At 44.2% G+C, this 27,166-nt stretch overlaps 1 protein-coding gene across 1 annotated transcript; it reads right to left on the reverse strand.

The window, feature by feature from the left end:
• Positions 1–8,711: 8,711 nt before the first annotated feature.
• Mrpl42 (mitochondrial ribosomal protein L42) lies at positions 8,712–25,552 on the reverse strand. The gene is made up of 6 exons (XM_057758094.1): positions 25,507–25,552; positions 23,739–23,889; positions 20,459–20,522; positions 16,755–16,839; positions 13,599–13,762; positions 8,712–8,887 (listed from the first exon to the last, which is right to left on the reverse strand). Exons 2-6 carry the CDS (start codon positions 23,803–23,805, stop codon positions 8,842–8,844), a joined length of 426 nt encoding a protein of 141 aa, XP_057614077.1. The 5' UTR covers positions 23,806–23,889; positions 25,507–25,552; the 3' UTR covers positions 8,712–8,841.
• Positions 25,553–27,166: the final 1,614 nt, after the last annotated feature.

Here is a 27,166-nt window from a genome sequence, read left to right on the forward strand (position 1 = left end):
AAAAAATAAGAGCAAACGAGAGAACAAATAACCCAACCAACTCGTGAGCAGATGAGCAGAAGAGACACTGATCAACTAAAGTGCACGCCTTGAATTCCAGCACTAGGGATGCAGAGGTAGGCAGATCTCTGTGAGTTTGAGAGAGCCAGCCTGGTCTACAGGCTAGTTCCAGGACAGCCAGGGTTACACGGAGAAACCCTGTCTCGCAAAAAAAGAAGGAGGAGGGAAGAAGGAGGAAGAGGAAAAAGAGAAGGAGAAGAAAGATGAGCTAATAGGTCAATCAGTTTATAATTAATGTAGACCTCTGTGTAGTTCTTTGGGACTGAATGACGGTGGGTGATGGAGGAAGGTCATTGGTTAATCAATAAAGAAACTGCTTGGCCTGATAGGTTAGAACATAGGTGGGTGGGGTAAACAGAACAGAATGCTGGGAGGAAGAGGAAGTGAGGTAAGATGCGATGCCGCTCTTCTCCAAGGCAGACGCAATGAAGCTCCGACCCAGGATGGACATAGGCTAGAATCTTCCTGGTAAGCGCACCTTGGGGTGCTACACACATTAATAGAAATAGGTAATCAAGATGTAAGAATTAGCCAGTAAGAAGCTAGAGCTAATGGGCCAAGCAGTGTTTAAAAGAATACAGTTTCCGTGTAATTATTTCGGGGCATAAGCTAGCCAGGCAGCCAGGAGCCGGGCGGGAATGCTGCCCGCAGCTCCTTCAACAGGTGGGCCAGAAAACTCAGTCAACAAATGGCAGCCAGCATGGCCAGTTTATGATTAATGTAGACCTACTGTGTGTTTATTTGGGACTAAATGGCTGTGGAACCTAGTGGGACAGAAACATCAGTCAACAATTAAGGTTTTAACAATATCATACAGATTAATATCTCTAAGTGCTCAATTTATAGCTTTCTTTTTTGTTTTTTTGAGACAGGGTTTCTTTGTAGCTTCAGAGCCTGTCCTAGAACTAACTCTCTAGATCAGGCTGGCCACAAATTCACAGAGATTCACCTGTCTTTGCCTCCCAAGTGCTAGGATTAAAGGTGTGCACTGCTACTATCTAGCCAATTTATATCTTTAAAAAGCTGGGCTAAATTGGTTTCTTGCAGGGCTGTCAAATGCACCTGACAGAGTTTTCCTTCACTGTAAGCACCACGCATCAGCGTGCAGTCCACTGTTTATCTTCCAAATTATCACATAACGAAGAGGATGACCTCAAGCTCACTGCATTGGCCTTTCCATAATTTAAAATCTTTACTAATTCACTGAGAATACTCCTTGGTATACTAAACTGTTAGTATGCTTGAACCAAGAACATAATGACTGACATTCTGGGCAAGCTCCTGAATTTTGATAATTATTGAATATTCTCTTATCGTTGCGGCTGCACGTCCAGTTGTGTTCTTATAGAAAAGAATTCAAACCATGTTGACTGTAATGCAATTTGTTTTTTCAGTTTTGTGTTACTTAAAGTTAGTTACATTTGGGGCTGGAGAGATAGCCCAGTGGGTAGGAATTCTTGCTGTTCTTTCAGGGACCCTGCATTTACTTCCCAGCACCCACATCCGGCAGCTCACAACCACCTATAACTCCAGTTCTAGGGGATCCAGCGCCTTCATTTGGCCTCTTCCGGGAATTCATGTATGCACATGTGCACATACATATACCCACACACAAATAAATAATTGGTTTTTATTTTATGTCCATTAGTGTTTTACCTGCATGTATGCCTGAGGGTGTCAGATCCTCTGGAACTTGATTTACAGACAGTTGTGAGCTGCCATGTGAAATTGAACCCAGGTCCTTGGGGAAACCAGCCAGTGCTCTTAACTGCTGAGCTTCAGGCATGTAAAGTTGGGGAATGATACAAAAGACATTTAGTAAACAGTTTAAAGACTGCAGATTCAGCCGGGTGGTGGTGGTGATGCACGCCTTTGATACCAGCACTTGGGAGGCAGAGGCAGGCCTGGGAGGCTACACACACACACACACACACACACACACACACACACACACACACACCAGGAGCGGGGACCAGCAAATGGAGCAGGGAGTAAAAGAGATTGCCATCAAGCCAGAGTTCAATATCCAGATCCCACATGTTAGGAGAGAATGGAACACCCATCCTTGACACACCAAATAGATGTTTACAACAACGAAAGATGAAAAGAAAGAATACCTGCGGCAGTGACCAAGTCCCCAGCTGACCTTACCCAGGGCCCTTTCCCACAGTCGTGAGATCCACCTCCAACAAGTTCCCATTGCTGGGCTCCATTGCTGACAAACGGCTTCCGTCCCTGGAATCGTCTTAACTGACATGTCCTCTTAGATTTCCTGACTGTGACTAGATCACTCCCGGCAAGTCCTTCGCTTCCCAGGGTGTGCCTAGGGGTTTGGGTGACGGATCTCTGTGAGTCTGAGGCCAGGCTGGTCTACAAGAGCTAGTTCTAGAAAAGCTCGGGCTGTCACACAGAGAAACTCCGTCTCAAAAAACAGAAAAGAAAAAAATAGCCCCCTTGACATTACGATGGATCTTACAGAGAGCTTGGCTGTTGTCCAACTAAAAAAAACTAAAAAGCAGGTTTTTCTCACAACTAGCAGTTATATAAATATTTAATGGTAGACTAGAAGAATGACCTCTGGCAGTGATATTTATTGAACCACCCCTTCTCAAGTAAGAATATTCAAATTCTCTGCCAATCAGGTTCTTCAAAGTCACAAGCACCGGGTGAGCGGTCAGGCTGAACGCTAGGTCACAGTGCCCTCTGGTGGTTTTTATCGGGAATGTGTTCTGCAGGCTGGGGCATCACAATGCACTTTGGTTCACAGGCTTTTCATAGAGCTGTACTGAGAGGAGCATCCCACAACCGTAACTCCAAACTCCCGCTAAAACCCACAAAGCGGTATTTCCTGGGAGGGTCAGTGTGGCGATAAATGAGTCTGTTCCTGCTATGGGAGAGGGAGGAAGGTACAGGGGAAAGAGGCCGGTGATGGAGAAAACTGGCAACACGTGAAAATTAACGTTGCAGTAACTACTTTAATCTATATTTTCAGTGCATTAACACGCGACTGTGTGCTCCTGGAATTCTGGAGCTCTGCACTGTCTAGAAGTCAAATCTGGACTCACAATAGCATGCTTTTTTTAAATCATTTTATCTGAGCTACAAGTCTTTTTTTTTTAAAGATTTATTTATTATGCATACAATGATCTGCAGATATGTATACTCCAGAAGAGAGCACCAGATCTCATTACAGATGGTTGTGAGCCACCATGTGGTTGCTGGGAATTGAACTCAGGACCTCTGGAAAAGCATTTGGTGCTCTTAACCTCTGAGCCGTCTCTCCAGCCCCTGACCTACCAGGTCTTATTCTTCCACACTTATAGCATATATTGAACTTCGAAAATTTTTCAGGAGAAATCAACATAATTTGGAGGAGGGTTCAAGACAGGGTTTCTCTGTGTAGCCCTGGCTGCTCTGAACTCACTCTACAGAGTATGCTGGCCTCGACGTCAGAGAACCGCCTGCCTGCGCCTCCTGAATGCTAGGATTAAAGGCATGCTCCGCCACTGTCCAGCATAAATTTTGTCAATATAGTTTTGTTCAGTATCAAAGTTAGCAACACAGTTGGCAAGTATTTTCTTCCTCCTCTTCCTCTTCTTCTTCTGTGCTTTGTGGTTTTATTTATTTATTTGTTTGTTTGTTTGTTTTTATTGAGTCTATAGGAATTTCACATCATGCATCCCAATCCACCCATCTCCCAGTCCCCCTCCAAAGGAAAACTAACAAAGAAATAATAAAAATAAAATAAATTTTTAAAAATAAAAAACCTTTAAAAAATACAAATAGGAATATCAATTTCAATTTAAAAACAAACCAGCCAAAGGGGGGAAACAAGCAAACAAAACAGAAAACCACTTTGCTCTTGTCTTTGCCTCTCCATCACCTCTCCGATCACCATAGCGGCGCCCTGAGCTGCTGTGTATCATGGAATAGACCCTTTTGCCTGAACAGCTTCACTTACAAATGTTCACTGAGTAATGTGTTGTTCGTCAAGGCCTCTGACCTTGGCAGACCATCAACACTGAACCCCCCACAGAAACTCTAGGGACATCCCAGAGCTGCCCCGAGTTATGTAGACCATGCAGTCACGATTCTGTGGGACCAGTCCCTTCGGCAGTCCAGCGTGTCATAGTGTGGTAGATATTGGGGTGTGCCAACTCAAAGCCCTGAATGGATACCCGGGAGACTGCTGAGTTGGGTCTCTGGGAGTCCTCACCTCAGGCGAGGGACAGTAACAACTCTTCCACTCCTGTGGTGAGGGATGGGGCCATCTTTCCCAAGTATGGAGGTACATTATCCCGGGACCAGAGAGGTACAGGGTCAGTTCTCCCTGGGCCAGTGAGGGTCGGGACCAGCTCAGCAAGGCCCTTGTACCGCTCATGGTCCCTGTGGTAACACGGACAACAGCCACCAACACAGACCTCCAGCAGGATCATTGACTCCAGACACTGCCAGCAGCAGCATCTTGGGCGTGGCTGTCACAATGACCCTGGGTGGCAGCTTAGGCCTCTCAGATCCGCATGGGCCCAGTGATAACACGATCCTCTGGCACCAACATGGCTTCAGGTGTCGGCCCAGACCCCGGGTATCTGGACTGCCTTCGGTGGTAACCTGAGCCACAGACATCAGTGCGGACCCTAGCCACAGTGGGGCCACAGACCCAGACATGGTCCTCGGCAGCCTCTTAGGGTGCCATGGCCCTAGGTGACTAAGCAGGCCTCTTAGATCAGCATCACAAGGTGGCCCTTGGATATCAGCACAGACCCTGGGTGTGGCCCCAAGCGGTGCCCCAGACCTCAAGCATCGGCAAGGCCTTCAATAGTACCAGGAGCCATGGACATCAGCACAGACCCTGGGTGCTATAGGGACACGGAACCCAGACATGGCTCCCGGCTGCAGCACGGGCCAGGATCTCTCTGGAGCTCCGGGTGGCAGCCCAGGCCACTCAGATCGGGATAAACCCTGCTGTTGCACGGATCTCGGGGCACCAATGAGACCACATGTGGTGGCCCAAACTCCAGGCATCCTCACAGCGTTCGGTGGTCAACAGGATTCATGGATACAAACACAGACAACTGCAGCGGGGCCAGGACCGGGACGTGGACCCTGGCAGCAGCCCAGGCCCCGACATCGCCATGGCCCCAGACGGCAAGCAGGTCTCCCACATCTTCCCAATGACATCCCCTTCACCTCTACAGATGTGCGTACCTCTACAGGACAGGGTCCCCTCTGCTTCTCTCCTACCCATATTTGTCTATGAATTTGCTCACCATAACAGGGCCGGTCATTAGCGTCTTCCCGTCCACCCTGGGCAAACCACCCTGAGCAGCATGAATACATTAGGTAAGTAGTTTTTTTTTGTTGTTTGTTTGTTTTTGTTTTGGTTTGTTTTTTCGAGACAGGGTTTCTCTGTGGTTTTGGAGCCTGTCCTGGAACTAGCTCTCGTAGACCAGGCTGGTCTCGAACTCACAGAGATCCGCCTGCCTCTGCCTCCCGAGTGCTGGGATTAAAGGCGTGCGCCACCACCGCCCGGCTAGGTAAGTATTTCTGACTGACTGTATCAGACTTACTTTTGTTGCTGGTGGCTTTCGGAGACAGGGTTTCTCTGTATAGCCTTGGTTATCCTGGGCCTTGCTCTGTAGACCAGACTGGCCTCAAACTCACCTGCCTCTGCCTCTAGTCCCAGAGGATCCATGCCTTTTTCTGGCCTCCACAGGAACCAGAAATGCACATCGTAGACAGATACACATGGAGACAAAACACACATATAAAATAATGAGTACTATGGCAGCACACACACACACCCACAAATACATAAATAAAAATGCCTTTGAAAAAGATTCCCGTCAGGCAATGGTGGCACGTGCCTTTAATCCCAGCACTCAGGAGGCAGAGGCAGGAGGATCCCTGTGAGTTCGAGATCAGCCTGGTCTACAGAGCGAGTTCCAGGACAGCCAGGGCTACAAAGAGAAACCCTGTCTTGAAAACCAAAAAATCCAGAAAAAACGTTTGATTTTTTTTTCTAGAAAGTGCTTTTTTTTTTGGGGGGGGGGGTTGAGACAGGGTTTCTCTGTAGCTTTGGAGCCTGTCCTGGAACTCGCTCTGTAGACCAGGGGGGCCTCAAATTCAGAGATTCACCTGCCTCTGCCTCCCAAGTAGTGGGATAAAAGGTGTGAGCCACCACCGCCCAGCCTTACAGAGTGCATTCTCGAGTGATAACACACCTACCAGCATAATAGACTGAAAGAGAAGTCTGGAGTTTAAGTCTGGATGCTGGCCCTTCCATTTGCTGGTGGGGTTCAAGTCATCCAGCCTCAGCCATATAAAGAAGCTGAAGCTGCTCCTCAAAAGGATCATCTTGAGAATTTAAAAATCTGTGGGCAGGGCCTAGCAGATAGTAGATGATCAACTTGGAGCTGCTTCCTAGATCCAAGCGGTAGCATCTTTTGCAGGTGATCATGTCATAAGTTTCTTCACAAAACTCAAGCAGGGATGTGCTCATGAGTACAACCATGGCGTGACTGTTAGAAGGACAACCACTTTCCAACGGGATCGGAGGGCCACTACCCAGGATGGAATTAATACTGGGTACTCGAAACTTGGGCAAAAGCCCACAGCTAAGGTCACAGACTCTAGGGAGAACCTATTGTTTTGCCAAATATCCGTGTGGTCAATCTACCTTCTAAATACTTGGCTCACACCCGTCTACACTTCAGAGCTGCTCTCAGCCTCCCTAGTTTTATTTACAATAGGCAATGGTTAATACCAGGACTTGTAACTGATCAGAGTTCTAAGATCAAGAGCCTGCTGAGTGCTTATCCCTAAACCTAGCACCGGTAACACGCCCTTCGAGGCTCGGGAAACACTGAGAATGGAGGCAGGAAGAATTTAAGAGCCCAAAGATGCAGACAAGTGCTGCCTTTTAGACATGACACAGCCATTGCGCTCATGAAGTCAGAGCGGGTGAGATTATCTGTGCAAAATCAAGCCAGTCAAAAACTCCAGCATCGGAGAGGAGTTTGGGAAATAGCTCAGTGGTTAAAAAGCACTTGCTGCTCTTCCAAAGGATCCAGATTCAATTCCTAGCACCCATATGGTGGCTTACAACCAATCTTTAACTCCACTTCCAGGTAACTTGATGCTATCTGGCTTCCAGGGACACCAGGCATGCGTGTGGTATACAGACATGCATGAAGGTAAAACACCAAGACACTAAATAATTAAACAAATTAAAACCAACTAGCATGGATGGGAGATGAGGTTGCACCCCACGCTGAGGAGCTATTGGCAACTGGTGGCTGCTGGAGGGAGAGGAGTCATTTTCATCAGTGGTGTGGCCACCTAGCAAGTTGCCCATGCTCCAGTACCTAACTTCCCAACCGTGTTCATGCAAACAACCCTGTCGGACTCAGTGGGTCACACACTGTAAGACCCAAAAGTAGGAAGCGGACCTGGGAAGATGGGGTTCAGAGAAACTGGGATGAGAGGGGAAAAGAGGAAGAAGGGGAATGAAAATGACCAACATATATATACTGGTGTGTGCGTGCATGCATGTTTGTGTGTGAGAGAGAGAAATAAAACTCAAGAAAATCACGTACATTTTAACTATACTGACATATTAACAATATTTTGCTGATGATGTAAAAATATTTAATTATACTAGACTTATGAAAATAATGATAGAGCCAGAGGGTGGTGGTGCACACCTTTAGTCCCAGCACTCGAGAGGTAGAGGCAGGCAGAACTCTGCGAGTTCAAGACTACCTGGATCTACAAAGTGAATTCCAGGACAGCCAGGGCTGTTACAGAGAAACCCTGTCTCGAAAAATAGGGCTGTACATGGTGGGTCGTTCCTGCAATCCCAGTACTTGAAGTTCAGGTAGAAGGAGTATGTGAGTCCAGAGACAGCTCACGCTATATAATGAGACTCTGTCAAAAACAGACTTTAGCCGGGCGGTGGTGGCGCACGCCTTTAATCCCAGCACTAGAGAGGCAGAGGCAGGCAGATCTCTGAGAGTTAGAGGCCAGCCTGGTCTACAAGAGCTAGTTCCGGGACGGGCACCAAAGCCACAGAGAAACCCTGTCTCGAAAAACCAAAAAAAAAAAAAAAAAAAAAGACTTTAATCCCAGTACTCAAGAGCAAAGGCAGGTAGGGCTGAAGGGATGGCTCAGCGTTTTGTAGATCAGGCTGGCCTCAAACTCACAGACATCTGCCTGCCTTTGCCTCCTGAGTGCTGGGATTAGAAGCATTGCCAATATACCTAGCTAGATGACTCAGCTAGAAGCATGAAGTTCAACTCCCAGAAACCATGTTGGGTGGCTCACAACTGCTTGCACGTCTAGCTGCAAGCCAGAGCCTCTGTGGGCACCTGTATTCATGTAAACACATATTTACACATCATCACAAATAATTAAAAATAAAATAAAAAGAGGTAGACGCAGGCAGACCTCTAAGTTCAAAGCCAGCTTCATCTATACAGACGATCAAGTCAGTCAGGGCTACACAGAGATAGACTCTGTCTCAAAAAACCAAAATAAAAAAATAAACAGAGTGGGGAGAAAGACTTCAGTGTTTCAAAAGGAAAATAAGATCAAGTAGGCTTCTCTAAATAAGAACTTCCAAATTCACAATCAATGTAATGAGGTACACATTTAAAAATATGAAGGGGTACTTTTATTATTGTCTTACATAACATCTTAATGAATACACCAGGTGCATTTTCTCAGCAGGCAAATAAGACACACAGCGAAACTTCCTTATGCCTGGGAAGTCAAGAGCCGTCACCTGTCTCTGGGAGGATTCGGTTTCTTACGACGTCTGTGATAACTGGAGAAGAAGAAAATATTAGAGGTAAGTACAATTTTGTGTGTGCGTGCATGTGTGCGTGTGTGCGTGTGTAAATACACAGATACTAAGCAAATATGTTCCAAATGACCTGAAAGGACAAACATTCCAGGCTAGATTTTTTTCTTTATGCATACAAACTAGTATCTGGGGTTTTCTGCTGAGTTCTTTGCTGAGAGAGGAATTGGGACAATCAATTCCACCTAATTAAAGTTTGCTTACAATTCAAAGTGCTTCACAATCCTGATGGGAAAAGATATACTAGGAGATTACATTAATTAGCAGCCAAAAGCTAACTACTAGCAATAAGATGAAATAAGTAAATAAGATTAAACATAGGTAAGATCCTAGATAACATGCTTGGTTTTAAGGCTCTGAATAGTCCCCTTGCCTTCAGTCTGTCCCTTCCAATGAATATAGTCGGGATTTTCACAACTTCAGTGACTTGGTTATAAATAATTTATGAAGATTAAAGCAATCTGGAATACACAGGAAAGACGCAAGTAATGACAGTAAGGAAGTCCAAAAGAGGCTTGAATTCAGGTCACTGGATAATGTGCAAATAAAATGTGCAATAACAAGAGGCTGGGAAAAGAGCTCAGTCAGGAGAGCATCTCCCTGCAAGCACAAGCACTGAGTTCAAGTCCCAGCACCCATGTAAAAAGGACCAACCACAAGGGCACATGCTTGTAATCCCAGCAGTAGGCGGTGGAGACAGGCAAGACCCTGGGGCTTGCTGACCAGCCTAGCCTAGCCTAGTTGGAGATTGTCTCAAAACAACTGTGGGCAGCTTCTGATCATGACACTTGAGACCTGAAGCTGTCCAATAACCTCCGCACATCTGCGTACATCTCTCCACATAAACTAAAGTAGATACATAGACAAACAGTAGAGCTGGTGAGAAGGCACAGGAAGTAAAAGCACTTGCTGTGTAAGTCCGATGACCCGAGTTTCAATCCCTGGAATCACGGCAAAAGACTGACTCCTGACAGCTCTCCTCTGCCATCCACATTATCAGCACGGCACGCACACATCCACACACTTGTACACACACAACACTAATAATAAAATAAAGGGGCTAGAGAGATGGTTCTGCTCTTCCAGAGTTCCTGAGTTCAATTCCCAGCAACCACATGGAGGTTCACAACCATCTGTAGTGAGATCTGATGCCCTCTTCTGGTGTGTAGGCATACATGCAGACAGAACACTGCATACACAATAAATAAATAAATGTTAAAATAAAAGAAAAACTTAAGTAAAATGAAAATAAAAGACAAACCACTTGCTTATTCAAACACAATAAAAATTACTTATGACACTTTTATATTAAAATAAATGTAGACCGTGTCAGCCAAAACCTCTAACTTTTTTCTTGGAAAAGAGACACAGACATTATCACCTTAGGTTGTAATCCCAGCATTCAGAAGCTGAAGCAGGATTGTCACAAGTTTAAGAGCTACCTGGACTACAAGGAAGTATCAGGACAGACTGGCCTATGTAGTAATAACCTGTCTCAAAACAAAGCATGCAACAAAAAAAGAAACACACACACACACACACACACATTCTTACAGAGAGGTAATTAAGAGAGGAGCTTGTTTAGACAGGGAAAAGGAAGGCTGTTATATTACAGAGAACCAAAAACTTTGGGGAAAGTCTAAATAAAAAAAAAATTAATAGGCAGTGGTGGCATATACCTTGAGGCTAACCTGGTCTCCAGAGTATTACAGGTGAGTCAGGGCTAGCTACATAGTGAAACATTATTTTTAGATTCAGTTGGTAAAGGTGCTTGATGCCAGGTTTAACAACAGAGTCCCATCTCTGGGACCGGAAGGAGGGCACCAGTGCCCGTAAGTTGTCCTTCGACCTCCACCTGCTCAGTACGATATGTACCCATTCCCTTCTCTAATAAAAATAACGTCAGGCCAACCTCACCAAGAAGTGTAGTGTGAAGTAGTAACCACGGGAAACCTGTCTATTGAAGGAGAAGAGAGAAGGGACCCCCTGAAGAGAAACTGAAGCAGTTAACAGAGCTCCGGGAGCCAGAGTCACCTATGTGCTTAAATGATGACCACACTCTTCAGATCCAACACACAAAACGGCTTCATCTTCCTCCTTCCCCATCCATATAAATGGTGCCACCACCCACCAGGACACCCAGTCACAACTGCCTCCTCTCCCCCCATGCTCCCCATTTCCTTGTCCCCCATCACACACAATGGTTTTTCTCTTGTCACTGGGGTCAAATGTTTGAGAGAAGCAGCCTAAAGGAAGAGGTTGCTTTGGCCCAGCTGTAGAGGAACTGGTTGATAACAGTGAGGTAAGCACAGAAAAACCGAGCTGGCTCTGGCCCGAGGGGATCAGGCTCCACTTGCCAGAGGCCCAGACAGACCCCACCTCCTGAAGGGTTGGGGACCAAGTGCGGAGACAGAGTTTCAGATCCACATCTACCAGCACTCCGCCCAACCAGAGCTACTTGAGTTCCCTCCGCATTTTATCTGGCAGGCTAGTCCTTCACATCTGGGAAGTTGTCACCATTTCCTGTATGTATCTCTGAACCACCTTTCAAGGTTCACTGACACTTTTAATAGTTTATATTCACTGTCCTCACCCCTCAACTCTAACAACTTGCAAACAAGGAACAGGTTTTCATAAGCTAGCCCGTACTGGGGCAGTCTGGGGCTACACTCAGGAGCTCTGTGGATACAGCCTGCACCAGAGTCAGCTCAGGGGTGGTTACCCAATTGCACCAGGGAATGAAAACAGAGCTTGCTCAGACAAACATAAATAACAAGGAACACTTCATGGCTTGGTTTGGAAAAAGAAAGACATGAAAGATGATTCTGGGCTAGGAGTATAGTTCAACAGTAAAACACGCTGCTTAGCACGTGTGGGGCCCTAGGTTTGATCACTAGCGTTGCAAGAAAGGAAATGAGGACTTGATTGGGAGTGAGGGAGAGAGAGGGAATGTATCTCAGAATACAGAGATTGCCTCTAATTCACAAGGCCCTGGGTTCAATTCTCAACACTTCAGGAAACAAAAAAATCAACAAATAAGGTAAATATGCTTTTATTTAAAAGGAGGGTGACAAGCCGGGCGATGGTGGCGCACGCCTTTAATCCCAGCACTCGGGAGGCAGAGGCAGGCGGATCTCTGTGAGTTCGAGACCAGCCTGGTCTACAGAGCTAGTTCCAGGACAGGCTCCAAAGCCACAGAGAAACCCTGTCTCGAAAAACCAAAAAAAAAAAAAAAAAGGAGGGTGACAAAATGGCTTAGTGGGTTAAAGGTCCTTGCCACCAAGCCTCAAGACCCAAGTTTGATCTTTGGGACCCATATGGAAGGTGATCACCAACTCCCCCAAGTTATCCTCTGACTGCCACATGCCTCCCAACCCCAAACAAACAAATAAATATAATAAAATTTTATTTGAAAAGAAGAGAGAAGCCAGGCTGTGGTGGTGCACATCTTTAATCCCAGCACTTGGGAGGCAGAGGCAGAGGCAGGTGGGTCTCTGAGTTCAAGGCCAGCCTGGTCCACAGAGAGAGTTCTAGGACAGCCAGAGGTACATAGTAAAACCCTGTCTTAATAAAACAAAACCCAAACAAAAAAAAAAGGAAAAAGAGGAGAAAATAGTAGGTAGGTAGATAGACAGACAGACAGACAGACATATATACAAAAGAAGGGCCTGGGACCTGGCTCAATCTTTAAAATGCCTTCCATGGAAGCATGAGGATCTGGGTTCAAATCCCCATTGTCTACATAAAAAGCCAACCAGTATTGCAGTGGACACTTGTCACCTTAGAACTGAGGAGGCAGAGACAGGAGCATCCCAAGAGCATGCTAGCCAGTCAGTCTAGGTAATCAGGTCTGTCTCAAAAAGTAAGGTAGGAGCTGGAGTGATGACTTAAAGGTTAAGAGCACTGGATGTTCTAGAAGAACTGGGTTCAACTCCCAGCACCCTTCTGGTGGCTCATGACAATCTCTAACTCCAGTTGCAGGGGATCCAATGACCTCCCCCCTCTCACCTCCTAGGGCACAACATGCATGTGGTGCATAAAGATGAAAGTAGGCCAAACACTCATATATAATATAAAATAAAAATAAATAAGTAACAGGAGGTGGGGGAGAAAACCAGTTAAGTGAGGGGAGGGGAGAGGAGACGGAGGAAGGGCCGACACTGACCTCTGGCCTCCATGCATTCACATGGTAGCATGAAAATGCATAAACACACACACACATACACAGACACACAAAGAAAGATTAGTTCAAAAAAACCACAAAAGAGAGCTGGAGCCACGGTCAGACACAGGCTAAGAACAGCACAGTGTAAGCACTGTAATCAGAGAGGCAACTGGTTTCTAAAAGATTCAGGGACGCTATTTACTGACCAGTCAGACCCTGCACAACTATTTTTTGTGTAATAATTCAAATCTTGTTAAAAGTGGCTATAGGGAGCCTGGGGAGACAGCTCAGAGGATAAGAGCACTTGCTGCTCTCACAGAGGATGCAGGTTTGGTTCCGTTACATGGTGGCTCCTATCCCGGGGGCTCTAGGTTCCTCTGTCCTCCACGGGCACCAGGCACACATTTGGTGAGCATGTTTACATAGAAAAATCACTCATGCACATAACAGAGAAACTACATAAAGGAAGGGCTGAGAACAAGGTCAGTTGAAGAGCGGAGTGAAACTTACTGTCCGTGCGGGTACCAGCGGTGCTTCGTGGTGAAGAACACCTTGCTGAGTTGTTCTATCATGGGGCCTTGCTCAAGTTGCTCGCCTTTTATTTCTAATTTGGCTTTCAGCACTTGTTCGTGTGTTTCTTCATTATTACACAAAATGTCTGGTTGAGGGATAGGCTATAAAATAAGCAATAACAAACAAGTGTAGAAATGTAAGCCAAGACGGAACAACGAGCACACTCATCAACTGATTAGACTTCCTGACATTGGGGAAGTGGCCAGAGGACTTTCAATTATATTATTCAAATTAGAAATACTCTTTGACACACAAAAAAATTGTGGGTTTCTTTTCCAATAATAAAAGTTCTTATTCAATTCTTTTCCACCAGAAATAAGGTCCTTGTTATTTTTTTTTCTATTTCCCCAAAGTACATTCTAGGGTCCATATTACTTTTTAACTTGAATTTGACAGTCTACCTTATATATTACTAAGGAGAGAATAACGAAAAACATATAAAAGACCTCTGTAGTGGTTTGATTAAGAATCGCCCCTGGACTCGTATACTCAAATGTTTGCTTCCCAGGTGGACTGTTTGGGAAGGGTTAGGAGGTGAGGTCTTGGTGATGAGGTGTGTCACTGGAAGTAATTAGGAAGGATTAGGAGGTGTGGTCTTGGTGATGAGGTGTGTCACTGGAGGTGGTCTCTGAGGTTTCAAGAGCCCATGCCAGGCCCAGTTTCTCCCGCTGCTTGTGAATACAAGTTCTTAGCTACTGCTCCAGCATCATGGCTGCCTTCCTGCTGCCACACTCCGTTATGATGATCATGAACTAATCCTGTGAAACTGCAACAAGCTCCCAATGAAATGCTTTCTTTTATAAGTTGCCTTGATCAAGGTGTCTTTTCACAGCAATAGGACCGTAACTAAGACAACAGAGCCTTTAGATAAGAGTTTTCTCTTAGGTTCTGATGTTTGTTGCTAAAGGTCAAATGTCTAAAGCCAAGCATGTTGGAACTCACCTGTCATCTCAACACCAGGGAAGCTGAGACAAAAGGGTTGTCATTGAGGACACTGAACAACAGAATGAGTTCCAGGAGAGCCTAGATAATAAAGAGATCCAGCCTGGGCCACAATGAATCTTGTAAACATTATAAACAAGGCATTTGGGGCTGGCAAGATGCCTCAGTAGATAACAGAGCTCCCTGAGAAAGCCTGAGTTTGCTCCTTGGTACCCACATAACGACAGATGGAGGGAACTGAGTCTACAAAGGCACCCCCGGAATCCACCCTCAAGCTGTGTGTCTTAACCACTGTTGTGTTGCTTTGAAGAGACCCATGCCCACGACAACTCTCATAAAGGAAACATTTCATTGGGGCGGCTCACAGTTTGGAGGTTTAGTCCACTATTGTCAAGGCAGGAAGACTGGCAGCATGTGGGCAGTAGCTGGAGAAGGAGCTAAGAGATCTACATCTGGACTGGGCAGCAGGAAGAGAGACACTGGGACTGCCTTCAGCTTTTGAATCTCCAAAGCCCACCAATGACACACTTCCTCCAACAAGGCCACACCTCCTAATCCCTCTCAAGTAGTGCCATTCCCTAATGACTAAACATTCAAATATATGAGCTTATGGGGGCCATTCTCATTCAAACCACAATACAGCATACATATGAATCATACGTATCATACAGAAACGTGCAATAAAAATTAATTAAAAAAACTAATGCCAAGTGTTAATAAACACTGGCTCTCATTCCCTAGCAGTCTTAATTCTAGAATATTCCAATTTTGACTGTAGCTTAAAATATTTGCCAGGTGTGACAGTACATGTCTTTAATGCCAGCACTTGGGAACCAAAGGCAGGTTGATCTCTGTAAGCTTGAGGTCAGCCTGGTCGACAGAGCGAGAAAGCTACAGCTAACACAGTGAGACCCTGTCTCAAAAAACAACATACACATTTATTTTCAAGTGTACAGATAAAAAGGACATGGGAATAAATTTTGAAGTCTACACCAACACCACTAGCAGACTCAGAATCTTAAAAGCAGTTCTCCTTGACCAGCTTTAGAAGGTGTGTCTCAGGAAGGCACAAAAGCTAACATGAAACTAAGCACTGACGCACTCAAAGCAGTCAGCTTCAATTCCTGTGTTTTCCTTTTTCCTTCTCCTTTTATTTTGTCACATTTATTTACATCTTGTGTGCATGTGTGCATGTTCCACCATGATGATCACGTGGAGGTAAGAGGATAACTCGGGAACTGGCTCTCCCCTTCTAGCGTATGGGCCAGGGGGACTGAACTCAGATGGCACGTTACCCATGGGACCATCTTACTGACATCTGCTTCTTGAGGCAGTCTTATGTAGCTCAGGTGCCTTTAAATTTGATGTGTAGGGGCTGGAGCAATGGTTCAGGAGATAAGTGCACTGGCTGTTCTTCCAAAGGGCCTGGGTTCCTAGCACCCACACAGCAGCTCACAACTGTCTGTAACTCCACGATCTGACACCCTCACACAGACATACATGTAGGCAAAACACCAATGCATATAAAATATAAATAAGTAATCTAAATCTGATATGTAGCCAGAGAACTACCTGGCTCTCCTGACCCTCTTGCCTCTATCTTCCAGGTGCTAAGATTACAGGCATACACCATTCTAACTGGGCTTCCTTGTTTTAGTTAGGAAGTTCAGACACTGGGCTGGAGAGACGGGTCAGTGGTTAAGAGAACTGGCTGGTCTTCCAAACGACCTGGATTTGATTTCTAGCATCTACATGGTGGCTCACAACTGTCTCTAACTCCAGTCCTAGGGAATCCAACGCCCTCTGCTGACCTCCGCAAGTACTGTTAGTGCATAGACATATGCAGGAGGAACATCCACATGCATAAAATAAAAATTAAAAAGTTTTTTTAAATAAAAAAAATTTTAAATTTGATTTTGAGCTGGGCAATGGCGGTGCGCACCTTTAATCCCAGCACTCAGGAAGCAGAGGCAGATGAGTTCGCTGTCAGCCAGGTCTACAGATTGAGTTCCAGAACAGCCAGGGCTGTTACAGAGAAACCCCATCTTGAAAAACCAAACCAAAAGAACAAAACAAAAATAAACAGAAAAAAGAAAAAGAATTCTGTTTTCTAGACCCAAAGCAAAGGTTACCAGACAATTCCTCACATACTTTCGTGTGCTCGTACGGGATGTCCACAGAAGGGTGGTAGCACACTATGGTCCGGCCATCGGATGTCAAAGCGAGCTCCACCTTGCTGGGAAGGGACATTTAGAAATACAGTTAGACTGTGCTCAAGAAAGCATGAGTACTTTCAGGTTTGGGTTTTAGATTTTTTGAGACAAGGTCTTCCTGGAGTCCAGGTAGTCATGGAACTCACTACATAGCCCATGCTGGTCTCAAACACACGGCAATCCTCTTGCCTCTGCCTCCATAGTGATTGGATAAGAGATGCATACCATTGTATCTGGCAGAATGACTTTCGTTTTGAGACAGGATCTCATGTGCTCCAGGCTGGTTTTGAACTTATTATGTAGTCAAGGATGACCTTTAACTCTTGATCCTTAAAATTATACCCAGCAAAGAGAAAACTAATTATAAACCAACCCAGACGCCACACTGAAAGCTAGGCCTCTGGCTGCTAGAGAAGGGCAAGGGCGAAAAAGCAACCGTGGCAGTGGTGCAGGCTCCACGCACATGCACCAGCGTGCTAAAACAGCTTGGGTTAAAGTGAGCCACAGGAGCAAGGGCAGCCCCGAGGATATGGCTACTGCTGCACATGACATCTGAGGACAAAGCAAGTGTTTCTAGGATGACTTTTACAAAGCCATGGATGACAGCCATCCATCCATCTGCCACCCCAGCCAACCAATGTGGAAGTTCCATATCACAGAAGAGGCTGAGGCATTTACATGACACTCTCTAAAACTTCCAGAACACATCAGCCCTAAATCTTGATTTCAAGATGCTACTTTAAGCCAGGCATGGTGCAGTCCCAGCAGGCCAATCTCTAAGCTCCAGGCCCAGTCTGGTCTATAGAGCAAGTTCCAGGACATCCAGGGCTACCCAGAGGAAACCCTGTCTCAAAAAACAAAAACAAACAAACACAAACAAAAAGTTTTAAGCTTAAGACAGACTATTCTAGACAAAGAGAAAAGTATTGAAAATAGTTACTGAACTTTTCAGACATAACTGAAATATTAACTGACAATTCTTACAACTGAATCCAACAGTGTTAATTTGAATTGGTTCTGAGCAAGTCTGTGTGTAAGATTAAAGAGGTTCATATACTGACTGGGGCTGGTGTGACGGCTCAGTGGGCAAAGGGGCTCGCTGCCAGGATGACGACCTGAGTTTGATTCACAGGACCCAAATGGAGAAGAGAGTTGTCTTCTAACCTCTGTATGCATGTCATAGCCCATACGTGCACACACACGAATAAACAAATGGAATAAAAATGTATTTATATAAGGTTGCTAATTACAGGTTGAGGAACTATGTTGAATATACTTTTATGCTACAATAATAAAATATTTCAATTTAAATGCAAAATTAATCACAAATGCTAAAGGGGACATGCTCTATAACAAGTGACAACCAGGACTATAACAGAAATTTTCAGCTTAACCACCGTTAAGAAACAGTAGTGAAACTATAAACTGTATACTGCATTATTTTACTATGATCTTAATACTGAACTCTACACATAATCGCAATAACATTTCTGATATTAGTTAATTATCTATTTTTCATTTTTTTTTTACATAAGGAAAGTCTCACTTTATACCTCTGGCTAGCCTAGAACTCAAAGCTTCACCTGAATCTGCCTCTCCAGGTCTGAGATTAAATAAGTGCACCACCATGGCCAGCCCAAACAAGTTTTTAATACCTTTTTTAAGATTCACTTTATGGGGCTGGAGAGATGGCTCAGAGGTTAAGAGCACTGCCTGCTCTTCCAAAGGTCCTGAGTTCAATTCCCAGCAACCACATGGTGGCTCACAACCATCTGAAATGAGATCTGAGGCCCTCTTCTGGCTGCAGACACACAGACAGAATATTGTATACATAATAAATAAATAAATAAATAAATAAATAAATAAATAAATAAATAAATAAAAATTAAAAAAAAAAAAGATTCACTTTATGAAGCCGGGCGATGGTGGCGCACGCCTTTAATCCCAGCACTCGGGAGGCAGAGGCAGGCGGATCTCTGTGAGTTCAAGACCAGCCTGGTCTACAGAGCTAGTTCCAGGACAGGCTCCAAAGCCACAGAGAAACCCTGTCTCGAAAAACAAAAAAAAAAAAAAGATTCACTTTATGCTTTATGTGTCTGAATGTCTTGCCTCCATGTATGTATGCATACCATGTGTGTTCCTGGTGTCCTCAGGTCAGACGAGGTTATCAGATCCCCTGGAACTGGAGATATGAATGAATTACAAGTCATCACGTGGGTGCGGGGAGCCAAACCCAGGTCTTCTGCAAGAGCAGCGCTTTTAACCACTGAGCCAGCATCTTTCCACCACTACCACTTCTTTTTGAGCCAATGGTCACTAGACAGTCCAGGCTGGCCTTGAACTCATGACCCTCTGGCTTTAGCTTTCCATGTGCCAGGATGACGACCACAGCTGGCTTTAGGGAGGTTTGCATAATATAATATGTACACTGACATCACTCAATCTGTTAAGGTTCAAAGAAACATAATCCAGTCTTATTCATCACTAGCTACTTAACTTAGTACTCATCAAATGTACAGTTAAAACCAGTATCAGAAAGTATTGCTGTAGAGAAGGCTTGTTGGTCTTGCAAAGGTTCAGTTCCCAGACCCACATGGTCACTCACAAGTCAGTAGCTCCAGTTCCAGATCTGATGCCCTCTTCTGACCACCTCAGACACCAGGAACACATGTGGTGCACATACATACATGCAGACAAAGTACTCATCCACATAATAAATTTTTTAAAAAATGTAAAATTCCTTGGTATGGTGTCACATATCTAAGCACTAAGAAGAGGATCAGGAATCTAAGGCCAGACTCAGTTATTTGGTGAGCTTGAGCCTAGCCTGGGCTGTTTTTTGTTTGTTGATTTTTATTTACTAAAACTTGCGATAAAACACACATAACTTAAGAAAATAAATTCCATTTTTTTGCACATCCACTCTGCTCAAAAAAACAAAAACAAAAACACAAAACCACATTATATGCTATTCTAGTTCTCAGAATAATGACTAAGTTGGATAAACACCACACAAGTGGTGCTGCATTCAACAGTGCAATTTGGAATTATTCAGTGCCAAACAAAAGACAGATAACACCTAATCTAATAGATATAAGCCCTAACATAAAATTATAAAAACAAATTAGCTTTTACAAAAAGTTAAAGCCTGCTGCAGAAAAAGCAAGTCTGTTCTAACAAATGTGAGCCTTCACTGCAACACAATAGCAACATATTTGATCTAAAACATAGAACGTGTATAATCCAGACACATACCTAATCCATATACACAAGACACAATCTTTTTTTTTTTTTTTTTTTTTTGGTTTTTCGAGACAGGGTTTCTCTGTAGCTTTGGAGCCCACAAGACACAATCTTAAACCGGGCGGTGGTGGCGCACGCCTTTAATCCCAGCACTCGGGAGGCAGAGGCAGGCGGATCTCTGTGAGTTCGAGGCCAGCCTGGTCTACAAGAGCTAGTTCCAGGACAGGAACCAAAAACTACGGAGAAACCCTGTCTCGAAAAAATCCAAAAAAAAAAAAAAAAAAAAAAAAAAGACACAATCTTAAAAACAAAATTAAAGAAAGACTAATCAGGAGAGAAAACATAGCATCATTTCAGATGCGGACGTGACTGCTGTCTCTATCCGGGTCTTATACCTACCAGTTGTAGTCATCTGGAAGAGAAGAGTAGGTAGACTTTCGACAAACACTAGATAAGGCTCCATCTGCGAAAACCACAGTAAAATAGTTTAGTTCAGCATAAAAGCAAATTTAAACATTAACCAATATTTGTTTCTTTTTTGTTGCTGTTTACTGAGACAGGATCTCGCTATGCAACCCTGAGTGTCCTGGAACTCACTCTATAGACCAGGGTGCCCTTGAGGTCAGATATTAGCCTGCCTCTGCCTCCCTAGTGCTAGGATTAAAGGCACACCACATCTGGCTTAAAAGCTTTATATTTTCTTTTTTTTATTTTTTTAGTTATTTTCAAAACAAGGTCTCTCTATATAGTCTTCAATTTATCCTGGAACACTCTTTTTTTTTTTTTTTTTTTTTGGTTTTTCGAGACAGGGTTTCTCTGGTTTTGGAGCCTGTCCTGGAACTAGCTCTTGTAGACCAGGCTGGTCTCGAACTCACAGAGATCCGCCTGCCTCTGCCTCCCAAGTGCTGGGATTAAAGGCGTGCACCACCACCGCCCGGCTTATCCTGGAACACTATAGACCGGGCTGGCCTCAATCAGAGACCCACCTGCCTCTGCTTCTGTGTGCTGGGATGAAAGGCGTGCACTACCATGCTGGGTGTGACGACACCAATGTCTGCTGTTGGCTATAAAACAGGCTTGTGCTAGTGCTAGGGACTCAACAAGTATGACCATTCCTGCTTCACATGAGTAATGAGCAGGTCTGCTCTGGGAGACGGATGGACAAGAAGCTTCAGTACACAGGGTCTGTGCTGTCAAGCTGGGTAAGCTCTGGGGGAAAGGCGAGCTTGCACATTCCAGAAGGCCTTTCTGGTGCAGCTGTCTCAGCTGCCCTGAAGACATGAGGCGGTGCTAACGGGAATACAAGGTTCCCTACAGACGAGGAATAGCTCAGACCAGGGATGAAAAGAGAAAATAAAAATATCTGGATAGTCCAACCTTTCCAAAAAAGAACATAAAGTATTTGGGCATTCTAAGGAGCATGGTTTATAAAGACTGTTTAAGTGATGAAATACAAATAATTTGTTCAAAATTAACTTGTCTTAAAATGCTCACACTTCAAAGAGTAATTTCATTTTTAGAACACTTACAGATGCAATAGCTATGTTTTATTCTTGTAGTTGTTGGTCTTTTTCAAAACGGGGTTTCTCTGTGCAGTCCTGGCTGTCCTGGAACTTGCTCTGTAGACCAGACCAGCCTTGAGCTTACAGAGATCTGCCTGTCTCTTCCTCCCAAGTGCTAGGATAAAGGCCAGGCAAACTATGCATTTTTTTAATCTGTAAAAAGTTTTTCTTTTTTATTTTTTTATTTATTTATTTTTTTTTTTTTTTTGGTTTTTCGAGACAGGGTTTCTCTGTAGCTTTGGTTCCTGTCCTGGAACTAGCTCTTGTAGACCAGGCTGGCCTCGAACTCACAAAGATCCGCCTGTCTCTGCCTCCCAAGTGCTGGGATTAAAGGCGTGCTCTCTTTTCTGCCCCTAAGTTGTCATCAGCTCAAACAGCTTCATAAGCTTTAAAAAACACCAAATCCTTATCTGATGCTGATTACATACAGGAGTTTTTAATGTTCCCTCACAAGGAAGGGCTTTTCCTTTTTTCTTTTGGTTTTTTGAGGCAGAGTTTCTCTGTAGCTTTGGAGCCTGTCCTGGAACTTGCTAATCAAGCTAGCCTTAAACTCACAGAGATCAGCCTACCTCTGCCTCCTGGAGTGCTGGTATTAAAGGTGTGGCCTGGCGGAAGGTCTTTTTCTGGATGCTCTGTACTTTCTCTCTAACTGTTGGTTTTGCTTTGCCAACAATGTTAATATCCTACTTTTTCACATAAAATGTCAAAAATAGGACAATTTAAGTTAGTTCACAGTTAACTGGATAGTCTTTAGTCTTACAATCCCAGTCAACTCAAATCAGTTAACCGTTTCTAATCTCCTGTTGGGTACAAGAGGGACTGAGGATATCAAATGTGGACTAGGGCCACAGTACAAATGTAATGAGCAATCTAACAGTAAAAACATCACTTCAGTAAAGAGGGACAAATAAATAGCCCCATGTTAACTACTGTGAAGACTGAGGGCTAGGCATCACTTAGGGAGAAAGGGGTCTAGGTAGTAGGGATGTTTCTCTCAACTTGCCACCAAGATTGATGACCTAAGTTCCATCTCTGAGACCCACATGCTAGAAGAGAACCAATTCCACAGACAAACGTGCAATTTTTAAAAACACATGAAAAACAGACCAACTAAAAGGAGAATTATCAAAGCTGGGCATGTGGTTTTCATATAATCCATATCAGAGCCACAGGGCCACACAGCGAGGCCCTGTCCCAAGACAACAAAACAGTAACTAGCACCTGACCCCTGTACCGCTCTGACACTGACCCTAAGCCATTGGGATTACAGGTGTACAATTCCACAATTTGCTATGAAATTATTTCGAAATAAAATATTTAATTAATGAAAAAAAGAAAAGTGGGATTTAGTAAGTTTGAACACCGCTTTAAAAAGGAGTTAAGTGAGCAAAGGTTTGTCTTGGCTCCAATGCCCCGATTCATTGCTGGGGGGTGAGGGGGGTGAAAGCAGAGCGCTGTGAGAAGCAGGACTTTTACATTCTATTATTTGTGTCAACAGATTGATATTAGGCATGTATTAACACACTTTTGCGATGATCTTCAGAAAGAAAGCACATTTATTTGTTTAATGGTTATATCCATAAGGGAAAAAACTTCCCACAGTATTAACAAATGATTGTCCCTGAGAAATGGGCCTGTGGATTTGTTTTTTATTTCCAAATCTTGAGACCTACTGAAAAAAGTAACAGCTGTAAAATATGCTAAGTATTAATGTTCCTCCTAAAGGGACGTTAACTTCTACCAGTTCACCAATTCACCTAAATCCTGCTTGTGGTTTAATGACGGCCAATGATTACCCTTGATCTTTTACTCAGCATGTATACACACACACACACACACACAAATCATCTTCTAAGCCCACAACAGGATCATTCTCTGATATATCAGGTTCTTTTCTCTATCTATCTGGTGATCTGTTCATGTTGGTAACAGCTGCACGATATTTAGTTAAGACGTAGCATAATTTATCCATTCCCCTTTTGACTGACATTTAAATTCTGTCACTTTTTATTGTTGCAAACAACAGGCATGTAGAATAACTAAATATTTTAAATATTCTATACTTGAAGAGGCATAAGACTTTTAAAACATTTTTTTTTCCCAGAAGCTTCACTTACTCTGGGTTGGAAATAAATGTTTCCAGACAGTCCTGATTGACGTCACCCATTTCACTGTGGTGGCCATGGTCTTTACGAGGTGACGTGAACAAAGATATCGTGAGGAGAAACCGCTTCTCACATCTGTTTCTAGGCACACAGATTTTCATTCCTGCTTAAGAGATAAAAGAAAAATCACATAAAGGCGAATGTAAACACTACAACAGGATAGGAACTATTAGCTAGCACTAGCCTTTGGAAACATGGCTTTTCAACTTTTCAGTTCCACACAGTTCAACAACGGGACAAAGAGCAATGACATCAAACTATAAGAAAGGAAACCCGGGCTGGAGAGATGGCTCAGTGGTTAAGAGCACTGACTGCTCTTCTAGAGGACCTGGGTTCAAGTCCCGGCACCCATATGGCAGCTCACAGGTGTCTGTGACTCCAGGAACCAGCACCCTCACACATTTATACATATAGGTTAAAACACCAATAAAGTAAATAATAAAAAAAAGAAAGGAAACCCAAGAACTAAGTCCACTATCATTTCTCTTGACTGCAACCTCAGCACTCAATGCAGTCAGTAAAGATGCAATTACTTAGGAAGTCATTCACACAGAATACTCCTGAAACACTAGTGTGTCTACGTACTAACTCCCAAGTACCACATAAGACCGTATCGCTTACAGTAGTAGTGTTTCTGATGAAATAAAATATTCAACAAGACCTATCTTTGGCCCATGAAAAGTGTAAGAGGAACCATCTTACGGGTTTTAAATAAAGTGCCCTCGTTGCCATTTCATCTTCCTGTCACCTAACATTTAAAGATATGTCAAGGCATATTTATAATAAACCATGAAAATTTAAAGGACTTGCTAACAAAGACTTCGGAGCTCACTTAGAAACTGGAAAATCTGAGGCAAGTCATTAATTAATTAATAAATTACCAAGTATTCCGTGGTAAACTGAGGGAAACAATCACAATTTTTATGAATGTTGTAAATAAATCGTATATAATGATGGTGCCCCTACTTTCAATTTGTCTCAATGGCTATCTATTCCTTCCCCTAGCTCAGTAGGCATCAAAGGGAATAGGGCACAGTCTCTCATTATTTGCAGGTTGATTCCTGCACTGTCAGAACAGGGCGACTTGCTAAGCCAGAGTTCGTTCAGCGTGCGATAGTGGTGTGCAATAATGGCTTGCACTATTGTGGTTTTCCTTACATTCTGAGCTTTACCAGGCAGGTGATAGGAACAAAGGCCGAGAGAAGTCTAATGATGTATTATTTTAGTAGTCCACTGTATAACTGGTGGCATGCATGGGACACAACCCCACGTCTTCCGATTACATGTCCAAAATCAAAACATTTGTGGGAGACAGCAAGTTTCCTCGGCTCGATGCTGATATACCCGGCAGAGGGTCCAACCATGGCTGCATATGACCCTCGAGGGTGAGCCCCTTGGCACCGAATTCCGTTCCAAATCAAACACCCTGGTGGGTCTGTTGGAGGAACAGGTGCACGAGGACTATGACCCATAAACCGACAGAAACACTTGGACCAGAACGGGTCTCAGGAGTCGCGAGAACATGGTTCAGCCGGACGCGCACCAGCACACGGGTTGTGAGCTACGGAGGAGGAGCAACCATACGCCAGCCCTTCTGCTGGACACCGGCAGCCTCGCTCTGCGGGCGGCGACAGACAGAAAAGCCTCAACGCCTACGGACAAGCCTTCCAGGCCTGTCCCAAAGGAAGAGAAGTCAGCGGTTATATACCCAGCTACTCACCGCGGGCCCGCCATCTTGCTTCAGTCCCCGTCCTAAAGAAGGCGTCCAGCGCGCGCGCCACAAGCCCGCAGGGTATTCTGGGAGTCGTAGTTTCCGTGGGGAAAGTAGCCCTGGTCGCAGATAGAAAGCGGGGAGGGCGGATGGGCGGGTCCCTGGGCCAGCATTTGTTCTGGCTTCTTGGGTTGCAGAAGGTGCTCAGACAACACAATCGCTACCCTCCCGTTTCTAGTAGCAGGTAGTGTTTAAAATAACAGCAAAAGCAAGTTTATGTTAATACTCAGAGAGACACTAGACTATTACCCCATGATGGATGAATTAAGTTTTCTCAGGGGAGACAAGACGTCCGAGAATTCAAATGTGGATGTTAAGAGCTGAGAGGGAGACATTCCGGGTGTGGCTTTGTTGACTAGCTTGAAGGTTAGTCAAAGCACGAGAGAGAAAACACTAAGAGAGCAGATTGGGAGTTGTCTGATAACGGTGGGAGTGAATTCCATTTTGTAGTTCTTGAGTTGGGGAGTCATCTGAGATGCCCAAGTGGTGATATAAAGCGAAGCAGACTGGAAGATTTGTTTCGAGAGGGGAGGTTGGGCTACAAAAGAATATAAAGCCGTAGGAATGAGGGCTGGGTGTGTAGCTTGGTGCTAGAGCATGCATGAGGCCCTGGGTTTGATCTCCAGCGCCACAAAAACTTAATAAATTATGGGCTGGTGTAGGAAGAAGACGTAGATAAAATGGAAGGTGGCTCCAAACTAAGCCAAGGAACTCCCAATACTTGGAGACCAAATGTAAGAGGTCATGGGGATATCTGAAAAGAGACATTCCAATAAATAAATAATAAACTCAAAACACTAGCAAATAGTTTACATTGGTGCACCTAAAAGTTTGGCCTAGAATAGTGGTGAAACCTTTGATTGATCGAAACACCACTCAGGAGGCAAAAGCAGGTGGATCTCTGTGAGTTCAAGGCCAGCCTGGTCTACATAGAGTTCTGGGACAGGCAGGGCTGTACAGCAAAAGCCTATCTAAGAAAAAAACAATAGTTTCAAATTCAGAGTCATAAAATGGCAAAATAGGCAAAAAAAATCATAGAACCAGAATGAGGTAACTGCCCTGGAAATGATGGGCAAGTTACCCAGTTTGTGATGACCTGGACTTCCTGCCGCAAAACTTTACAAAGAAGTGCCAGGTGGGTGGTACAGACCTGTGGTCTCAGTACTTAGGAGGCTGAAGCAGAAGGATTCCTGCGAGGTCAAGGGCGGTCTGAGCTAGGTAGCACGTTCCAGGCTAGCCAGGACTACACAGAGAGACCCTGCCTCCAACAGGCAACACATTTGGGTTGTCAGCGACTCTGACCATGGTCCAGATATATTAACCAAGCTAATTAATGTTTGTATAAACTAAATGTAACTAAAATAACTGGTAAGGGTGTATATCAAAATCGTCACATTGTGTCTGAAATAACTATGTTAATTGTCATGTTTTGTCTGAAATAACTATGTTAATTGTCATGTTGTGTCTGAAATAACTATGTTCTGCCCAGACAGATATTGCAATTTCACTCTAACCTTCATCTAACATTGATATGATTGTGTTGTGTGGTCTTTTTCCCTTTAACAACACTGCCTCCCTGATCTTTGGCACAAGACTGTTTCTGAGGTAG

The sequence above is a fragment of the Chionomys nivalis genome, chromosome 25, assembly GCF_950005125.1.
Source record: "Chionomys nivalis chromosome 25, mChiNiv1.1, whole genome shotgun sequence".
In the NCBI taxonomy this organism is placed as follows: domain Eukaryota; kingdom Metazoa; phylum Chordata; class Mammalia; order Rodentia; family Cricetidae; genus Chionomys; species Chionomys nivalis.

What these genes read in the sequence shown, in the direction of transcription:
- Mrpl42 (XM_057758094.1), bottom strand. Translation starts at nt 23,805, where the DNA reads ATGGCCACCACAGTGAAATGGGTGACGTCAATCAGGACTGTCTGGAAA. An exon ending in CTTCCAGATGACTACAACTG is followed by an intron (nt 16,840 to 20,458) that starts GTAGGTATAAGA and finishes GTCCCTTCCCAG; the next exon opens with CAAGGTGGAGCTCGCTTTGA. An exon ending in CGCTGGTACCCGCACGGACA is followed by an intron (nt 8,888 to 13,598) that starts GTAAGTTTCACT and finishes CTTCTTCTCCAG; the next exon opens with TTATCACAGACGTCGTAAGA.